The sequence below is a fragment of the Mangifera indica genome, chromosome 15 (assembly GCF_011075055.1).
Source record: "Mangifera indica cultivar Alphonso chromosome 15, CATAS_Mindica_2.1, whole genome shotgun sequence".
Lineage (NCBI taxonomy): Eukaryota > Viridiplantae > Streptophyta > Magnoliopsida > Sapindales > Anacardiaceae > Mangifera > Mangifera indica.
Window position 1 is genome coordinate 2,907,341 of NC_058151.1, and position 10,068 is coordinate 2,917,408.

At 34.0% G+C, this 10,068-nt stretch overlaps 2 protein-coding genes across 2 annotated transcripts; both read right to left on the reverse strand.

The window, feature by feature from the left end:
* Positions 1-8: 8 nt before the first annotated feature.
* On the reverse strand, positions 9-1,986 carry LOC123197446 (embryo-specific protein ATS3B). The gene is made up of 3 exons (XM_044611759.1): positions 1,747-1,986; positions 1,559-1,666; positions 9-521 (listed from the first exon to the last, which is right to left on the reverse strand). The coding sequence occupies exons 1-3, from the start codon at positions 1,864-1,866 to the stop codon at positions 198-200; spliced, it is 552 nt and encodes a 183-aa protein (XP_044467694.1). The 5' UTR covers positions 1,867-1,986; the 3' UTR covers positions 9-197.
* A 5,082-nt stretch (positions 1,987-7,068) lies between these two features.
* Positions 7,069-9,351, reverse strand: LOC123197232 (xyloglucan galactosyltransferase XLT2-like). Its single transcript, XM_044611425.1, has 2 exons — positions 7,405-9,351; positions 7,069-7,314 (listed from the first exon to the last, which is right to left on the reverse strand). The coding sequence occupies exon 1, from the start codon at positions 9,289-9,291 to the stop codon at positions 7,528-7,530; it is 1,764 nt and encodes a 587-aa protein (XP_044467360.1). The 5' UTR covers positions 9,292-9,351; the 3' UTR covers positions 7,069-7,314; positions 7,405-7,527.
* Between the last annotated feature and the right edge of the window lie 717 nt (positions 9,352-10,068).

The window sequence follows — 10,068 nt, forward strand, 5'->3', positions numbered from 1 at the left end:
AACTCAAATAGCTTTAAGACAAACCGAACTTAAACTTGAGCTTGGCTCTTAGAGGATACATTCAAATGCAATCCCAGATAATTTTTCTCAACCAAAGATTGAAAAAAGTGCTTCTGACTATTTGGAAGCATTTTTACAAATATTTCTTCTGCAATATGCAACTGATGAATTTATAATAGCAGATGATAATTCAAAACTTACAAAAGAAAAGTAATGGCAAATCCCAGAATTACATATACAAACCATCTGGAAACAGATTGATGATTCGAAGTCGATGCGCTTTGGCACAAATTGAAGCCGTACCAAATGTCATCAGGAATATAAGCATTGTAGATGAATGTAACAGCTCTTGAATTATACCCATAAATCTTTACACTCTCTGGTTTCCAGCCATCAGGGCCACTTCGATACAGATACACATAACAAATCTGATAAGCACAGGGTCCAGTTATTTGAAATGTATCAGATGAACACCGTTCGAATGTCCTCGTCCCCGGATCATCTAATCTTGGAGAATATATCTGATTGTTTATGTCATGAAATCATCACAAGAATCAAATTCAAGCTTAACCTTTGTTTTTGGTACCATCAACAGAAAACGTTCTCATAAACAAGCAAGCAATTGAAATGCCTTTCAAAGCTTTGCTCCCAAGTCCCAATTTCAAAGCCCTCCAAACTTCAAATATATGATTTGCATTTGGTGCCAGAACAAAGCCATAAATTATATTTTAATGGCAAATTAACGGCTCGATTGAAGAAACATCATCAGTATGAACTACGGTATACTGTCCTCAAGTTTCACACAACAATAAAACTATTTGCACTTAATATGAGTATCAAATTGAGTATATGATCATGTTTTATTATATGATCAAGTGTTATTGAACTAAAAATAAAATAACATCAAATTACACTCTAACACATTACCATCAATAGGTAATTTGATCCTAGTGCACATAATATCACCAAATTAAGTACCAATACTTACAAACAAATTATAAAAAATTATCTATATAAATTGAAATCATAGTTTCTAATTGAGTGATTTTAAAATAAGAAAAAAAGTGAACAATCACATCATTCAATCACAAACTGATTACTCATTTTGTATGAATAAGTTTTCAATTTGTTTGTACCATTGTTTTATTCTTAACAATAAAACTATATATACAACTTTTGAGCATAATTTTTTATACAAATAATAATATATTATCTTATGATTATGTGTTAGTCTGTCTTTTATTTTTTAATTTCTATCAAATGTGATACATCGAGTTATTGTTTGTGCACACAATTGTATTGATAGCGTTTCTTTATTCTAAATATATATATTATGTTGACTTACCCTTAAGAAAAACAATTGAAAAGCAAGAAACCACTTATGAAATTCCAGATTAATTTCTGGTCAAGCATACAAAATTCTACAGTTTCTAACACCTTCCGAAAAATCAAACCCTAATTAATCGTAATCAGATTTTCATGAATTGGACTTTTGGCTTAAATGGAAAACCTTAGAAAATAAAATGGTTCTTCCAGTATATATATAAAAATTACAAACCTGATTACCATAAGCATCACCGAAAGCGAGGCTGATCTGATCTCGAGTGTATTTGGAAGAGGAGCAGCTTGTTGTTATCACCACCGTATAAGAACAGCTCCTCAGATTCTAATTTCAATCAAAACAATCAATCATTACAATCGAAAAACCTAATAAAAGTGACGATATATCACTTTCTTCAGAATTACCTGAATGTAACTGACGTTAAAGGATCCGAAAGCTCGAGGTTGCAACTGCAAGCTCGTGGATTCGACTTCAGTGAAGAAGATGAAAATTAAGGAAAAGAGAAAGGGAATCGGGCCCTTCATTTTCTTCACAAAGCCCAGGGAAGAACGAGGATCTCAGAGCCAGAGGGGTAGTCTTGTAATAATGGTATTACACAATGGCACGGTATTTTGACAGATTTATCGTCTGGCGTAAATAATGAAGCTTCTTAATATGCATAAAAACAAAGAGGGTTTCTGGTGTTGTATGTAAGGGCATATCGGTCTTTTGAGTCTTTTTATATGGTGTATAACAAGGACATGTGGTTTTGTTTTGTTTATTGTGTTACTTCTTGTCAGATTTTAGGCCACAAGGGCTATCCTTCACCCAAGTTTAATTATGTTCTTAAAATTATATCTACAGTATTTAACATACTTAAAAAGCTTATTTATTGACTAATTGAAATTAAATTTTTTTATTAAAAATAGAAATAAAATTATCATTTACTAATAATATTAAAAAAATATAAAACTTATTATATTTTTTTTCCTTTACTCATATCTACAGTTTTTTAATTTCGAAAACTCATATTTTTATCATCCCCCGAACCTAAGGTTTTTTTTCTTTTCCTCTCCAACTACCGTCTCTAGCACCAATGACCTCTTCTCTCCAACCTAAAACATCAGTCGGCGTCTTCCCTCTCTAAATTGCTTCGTTGGAGATGAAGAAGTGAAGAGATATGAAGATCTCTTCATCTCTAACAAAGAAATCAGCTTCTTTGTCAAAACGAAGAGACTAGTCTCTTTGTCTCCAATAAAGAGATCTGAAGAGTGGAGGTTGTCGTGCCCCATCATGCATCGGTTGACTTTTTAGGGTAGAGACAAGAGGTCGTTGGCATTAAAGACGATGGCTAGAAGGGTAAAGGAAAAAAACTTAGGTTTTGGGTGGGGGAAGAGGGGAAAGGGGAATGTGACTTTTCAAAGTTAAAAAACTTTAGAAATGAATGAAGTTATTAGTTTTTAAAACTTAAGAGGAAAATATAATCGATTTTATATATTTTTTAATATTATTAATAAAATTATAATTTTCTCTTATTTTTTCTAACGACAGTTGGTCTATGAGTGAGATTTTAAATATTTTAAACTTTATAAATATGTTTTTAAAAACACAACTAAACTTAGGTGGAAAGTAGTCTTCTAACCTAGATTTTAACTACATAATATGATAAAATGACAAATAATGCTATTTGAGTCATCTTTGTTCCCTTCCAATAATAATCTTTTAAATCTCTACTTCAAAATAGGGTTGGATTCGAGCCGAGCCAAGCTCGGGTTCTGCTCGGTTTATTTATGGCCGGCTCGAGTTCGGCTCGTTTTCGGCTCAGCTCGTTTACGGCTCGGCTCGGCTCGGCTCGGCTCGGCTCATTTTTCATATACAAAACGATATCGTTTTGTATATATATGGATCAAAATGACGTCGTTTTGTATAAAAAATTTTTAAAAAAAATCTATCGAGCCAACCCGAGCCAGCTCGAGCTCGATCGAGCTGAGCAGAGCCCAGCTCGTTTCGGGCTCGAACCGAACCGAGCCGAGCTTGAGCTCGAGCTGGCTCGGCTCGAGTCTAGCCCTACTTCAAAAGATAATTTTGTAAGAGTGAATTACCTTATACCACCCAAGATTTGGCCTACTACCACTTTCTTACCCTTTAATAACATAAATCATGTTTTTCTACTTAAAACCTAAGTTCAATAATGTAATATTAATATGACATAATGTTAGAATGCTCACTTTTTAAAATCAATAAAATTATGTATATATATTTTAAATAGATAAAATAAGTATATAAATAATATGTTATCATGTGATTAAATGATTTTAATTTAAGAACAATATTATATATTCAATCATGTGATAATATATATAAATATATATATATATTTGTTATTAAAAATAGGTATACATAATTTTATTATTAAATTAATAATAAAATAATATATAATTATATGATGATATATCATTTATGTATTTAAAATATATATATATAGTATTACTCGTTTAAAATTATTATATCACTCCAAATTAACAAAAAATTTTAAGTTTGTTTAGATAAAAGATTTCCATCAACACTTCTTCTTTCCCTCTCTCATCCTCTTTCACTTTCATCTTCATTTTCATATATGCCTCGGTTGCCCCCACCATTGCCACCACCTCTACGCCACACATCTAGTTGTATCTCTATTTCAACTCAACTCTCTATCACATCTTGCAGTAGTGCGATAACTAGGGCTGGATTCAAGCCGAGTTGAGCTCGGCTCGCATCCAGCTCAGGCTCGGCTCGGTTCATATATGGACGGCTCGAGTTTGACTCAAGCTCGACTCGGTTCGGCTCGAGTTCTACTTATTTTCAGTTTGGCTCAGCTCGGCTTGGTTCGGCTCATTTTTTATTATCAAAATGACATCGTTTTTAATATATATTGATCAAAACGACGTCGTTTTGTATAAAAAATTTTTAAAAAAATCTACCGAGCCAGCTCGAGCTCGATCGAGTCGAGCCGAGTCTGGCTTGTTTCGGGCTCAGCTCGGTTCATATATGGACGGCTCGAGCTCGACTCGGCTCGGCTTGAGTTCTGCTCGTTTTCAGTTCGGTTGGGCTCGACTCAGTTCGGCTCATTTTTCATTATAAAAATGACATCGTTTTTAATATATATTGATCAAAACGACGTCGTTTTGTATAAATATTTTTTTAAAAAAATATATCGAGCCAGCTCGAGCTCGATCAAGCCGAGCCGAGTCTGACTCGTTTCGGGCTCGACTGAGCCGAGCTCGAGTTGAGTTGAGCCGAGTCTGGCTCGTTTCGGGCTCGACTGAGCCGAACCGAGTCTGGCTCGTTTCGGGCTCGACCGAGTCGAGCTCGAGCTTGCTCAGCTCGAGTCCAGCCCTAGCGATAACCCTATTGTCTTTGACCACCACATTTCTATTACACAATTTAATCACAGTTTTTGTCACAGTAATCTTCAACTTCTCGAACAACATTGTTCCACTGCGATTTAATTGACTTCTTGCTCTACATTAATCTTCTTCCCCTCCTTAGATGACATCATTCCTTGGCCTCTCAAATATTCACTTGGTTATAATAGTGGCATTGGTGAGATTCTAGTTAAAGTAGCAACTAAGGTTTCATGGACTAAATTACAAATTTTTAAACATAAAATGTTAAAATCTCATGTTTAAAACATTAAAGTGAGATTTATAAAAAATATTTTTTTTTTCCAAAATTTTTGGATGATGAAATTATTTTTTGTCCTTATAGCATTAATTTTTTTTTCTGTTAAACAAAGTTTGAGATTAGATGAAAACCTTTGATTAATGCCATCATGAGGTGGAAAAGTGTTCTTGGGTCAAACAATGGGTGGGACAATGTCATTCAGTCATTTTGTAGTAGAAATTTAAGCTTCAGTGAAATTACTGAAAAGGATTAAAAAAAAAGCAAGAGTTTAACCATATACCTTAAATGAAAGAAATTAATATCCCATTTTAACCATTAATTTTGCATTGCTTAACTTCAAGTAAAAAAATGATGAGTTGGAAAGAAGAAAAAAGAAGAGGTGATGTACTTTAATTTGAAGGCGAAAAATAAATTTAAAAAATACATTTATTGCATATAAAGGTAATTTTTGAATAAAAAGGGTATTATTTTTTATTCAAATATGATAAATAGCATCACTCTAAAACGAGTTAAAGGTTACACAAATATTTTTGAAATTATTTAATAAAGTTGAATAAACGATAAGAATTGACCCAAAGAGGTTCACATGTACAAATAATCAACAATTTAATTCAATTAAATGTATTAAAAGATTATTACGGTAATTTATCTTTTAGTATCAATCTTATTTATTTGATTATGAGATAATAAAATATTCTAATAATCTTTAATTGTTAATAATGATGTGTCATCTAATATAAAATATAATATGATTATCATTTTTATCTTACTTATTAAATATTATTAAAATAATATTGATTTTATAATAATTTTATCTTTAATTATTAATTTGATGGAATTAAAATACTTTATTTTTTAATTAATATAACAAGTGAGATAAAAAATATTTTAAATTAATTATATCTAGTAAAATAATATTTTAGTATTTTTATTATATCTAATAAAATATAATAATTATTTACACATATTAATTTTTATCAAATAAATTATATATACAAATAAATTGTATAAACTTTTATGTATAAATTGAGATGATAATTTATAATTAAATAATATAATTTTTTTTTAAATTTTAAAATGACCCAATAAAATATTATTACAAACAAATTATATGAGACAAAAGCACCCGAAAAATAATTGCTGCAATCAGGTGTGGTCCATTCTAGGCCTTGTAATTCCAATAAAGTTGATTTGTACAAAGCTTTTATGGCATAGTTCTCGGCATCTACCGCAACAAGCCTACAAAAAGTGAAAATTCCTTCGGCTTTTTATGTCTTTATTATTCTCTCAAATTGAAGGGAAGGCCCACCATTAAGATTACATGTCGTTCCACTTTTTCATTGTCAACAACCAAACAGACAACAGAGTGACTTAATTATACTTTATTTTTCGTCTTCAATGTTACCATGAGACTGCCAATCATATATTGGATCACGAGTTAACCCCAACTGTGGGGTAAAGCATATCCCACAACAATCTGCATTTTCTAAAGGGCCAAAGGACTTATTTCCACCCAAAGTACTTTTTTTTTGCAAATTCTTATTTTTTAAATTTAAAAATTTTATTTATTTATCTATAAATAGTTAATTTTATTTAAAGATAAAATCATTATTTGATATGTTAAAAAAGCATCCAACTTTTTGCAAACAAAAGATTGGAGGATTTAGAGGATCTAATGATTCTAATCAAGTCAAAACTTCAGAAGCTTAAACATGGGCATCTAGCAAGCATTTTAATAACTCAAGACCATATTTAATCCGAGTTGGGCAATTTGATATAATGTAAGTTCTGACTTAAGCCCCCAACTGTCTTTGTCCGTTTGCCCATGTCACCACCATAATGTGTGTGAATTTCAACTCCAATAAAAAATTCAGCTAACATTTGCAGGCAAGAAAGAAGCAAATACCATTTAAAATTATGTTCAATGCGGATGATAGATTGCATTGAACTGAGCATCAAGGGGATCACTGTATATTCTTCAAACTTCCAACCCCACTTCTGTATGACATTAAACGCATTGAAGATGTGCTAACTCCAAAAAAGAAAAACAAAATCCCCCAACCTCATTTCAACAAATGGCAGGTCGAAAAGCATCTAATCCATTAAACAAAATCATATTATAAGCCATACTTATTTATCATACCATTGGCACAAGTCACAAGAAAAAATTGCAGTAATCATCAAATACTCTTGAGCCACCAAGGCTAGCCCCAGCAGTGGTCCTCTTCCTCATCGCTTTCACTCATTAAGTCATCCCAACCCCACGGCTCGCCTGCCTCACTGCCGAAGTATCAGAAGTTTTTGAGCCCTCAACCAAAGAATTACAACTGTAGAAAAGCAAATTCTGTAAAATGTACAGAATAATACTACACATAGTATGCAGCTTATAAAATACAAAAAACAAAAACGGTACTAACGAAAAACTGTTTCTCCCCCCACTATCATATGATGCAGTATAAAACTTCTATCTAATTTCTCTGACACCAAATTCAGCATTGCCCATTATGTAATTCCCTCTGTGACCCTCGCAGTTTCTTTTATTACCACTTGTATCCCCACTCTTCTTGTTCCTTGAACCTCCTCAATACTCCATCAATGGCCACATCAAATGCATCTTTTATAGTCTTTAAACCTTCCCGGTGTTTCGCATACACAAAATTCGGTATATAATTGATTACTTGATTCCTCATTTTCTTCACCTCTTCCTTACTATAACTTTCCAGCACTGACCGCACAGACGTCGTCCCGTTTATCACGGCGTTACGGTCAATAAAAACCGAGTAACTTGCCGGATCCCCCGGTAAAAACCACTGGTATTGATAATAAGCCGATCGCTTCCAGAAAAAAACCGGAATCGAACCGGCCACCATGCAATCAAAAATAGACCGGCGGGTGAAGCTATCTCCTCTCGGTTGCAGGCAAAAATCGGAGTCAAGAAACGTTTCGAGAATCGCCGAGGTACCGTTGGAGCATCGCGTTCCGGCACAATTGACGACTTTGCAATATTCAGACTCTTCCTTACAATGACTCAATAACTGACCCCGAAAATCATTCTTGATTTTGCCACGCGTCCCCCCGGCGAAGCAGAAGAGAGTTGAACGGTTACGATTGCGAACGAAGTTCTGCCACTGCGAGATATCCGAGTCGGATCTAGGGTGGAATCCAGTGGGGTAAGGTACACCGACATCAAAATAGTCCCACGGATTGCGTTCAATCAGAAGACGAGTAACGTTTCTCATACCTGGCCTGTGAATGCAACCGGAGCCCCAGTCTTCGTCTTTGGACCGTCTAAAATCCCACGAGATTCTCCCCATGGTGATGAAATGATCCCAGCCGTTGGATCGATTGAAGTAGGGTTGATCCCGTACCCAACGAAGCATCATCTCGCAGTGATAATCACGGTCCTTGGCGTTTGAATGCGACCACAAGTATTTCCCCGCCGCAAGTCCAGCGTAGAAAGGTATGTAGAACGCCGTAGCTGATTCCGCCTCTAAGGTTCTACACTTATGGTTTAACAGCCTATTGTGGAAGATAATCTCCGATACAAACTGATCGGTCCAGTGCCAGGCGGGAATTAAATTAGCCGGTACGACGCCGTTTAAGTCAGTTGCACTACGACCAAAGCCGCCATTTATCAGCATTTCACAACGAGAACCCCATGGGCTTAATTCATGACAGTTTTCTAATAAGTCTTGGTTGAAAGGCTTTGGCATATCGTACACAAAGATTCTCCCGGAGCTGCATTGCTCTGCTGACATCGAAATTGTGGCTGAAATATTGGACTCAGATTGCTCTTTTTGCGTTTGATGCTCTTGTTGCCCTTCATGTTGATGTTTATGCTGTTGTGGCATCTGATACGGAATAAGCTTGACGGTGCCGTGGATATTGGAGGTCGTTGTAGAGGTTGGTTGTTCGGCGACTTGGCGGGCGGTGAAAGAAACAGAGGTGGAACGGAGCATTATGAAGAGAATCGTCTGGAGAGAGAGGATGGAGATTAGAAGCCATGAGCGAGGGTTGTGGAGTGATAGAGGTGATTGCAGCAACGAATTGTAAGAATTTTTCCGATCCGACTCGGTGCTTTTTAGTCGTTTAGTTGGTTCAGGTGACAAAGGGTTAGATAACGGAAGCATCATATTTCCGGCGAGATTAACCGGAAAATATGGCGACTGCGATGTCGGTTGGCGAAGGGAAAAAATATAAATGAAAAAGCGGCGAGAGAAAAATTGTAGGCTGCGGGGGTTTGGGAGCATTTCAGGTACAAGAATGAAGTAATAGAGGGATGACAGAAAGACACGTGTGTTCATATAGTAGCGTTCGATTGGTCACCGACAGACAGCGTGCTGAACTCTCCACTGTGTGAACGAGAAGAATAAATAACTTTTCCAACCCCAGGTTTGGCCTAAAGTCTTTTTCCACCTCTAGCTAGCATGCATAATACTTTTTTCCCTAAATCTAAACTCTTGTTAAAAAAAATCTGACAGTATAAGGATAAAATAATGATTTTATTATATATTAATTTTAAAAATAAAAAACAATAATTTTCTATCAAATTCAAACATTTTAAATATAATAATTCCAGTGTTACAAAATTTTATTGTATCATGTTCAATCATTAAGAGGTAGTTATTATCTTTAAAATTGTAAGGGTAATTAATATTTCAAAATGCTCCACAAGACTCGTAAACTTTTTTTAAACAATGAAATTATACGTATATATTTTTTATATATAATTTGGTTATACAAATTATTTGTTATTATATAACTAAATGATTTTGAATTAAAAAAGTAATATCTAATCACATAAAGACAGATTATTTATGTACCTAAAATATGTACATATAACATTATTCTTTTTTAAAACTTCAACACCTTTAAAATTTTTAATAAAGATCCCATTATTTTCAAGAAATATGTTTATGTTGATAAACGATCATATATCAGAGGCACTCATATATATATATAAAGAGAGAAAAAAGAGGTGAAGATGGAAAAGGAAATAATAAGGCTCCTTAATATTAGATATAATAAAATAATATGTACAAATAATAAGCATAAATTTGAATATAAATAATGATATATAG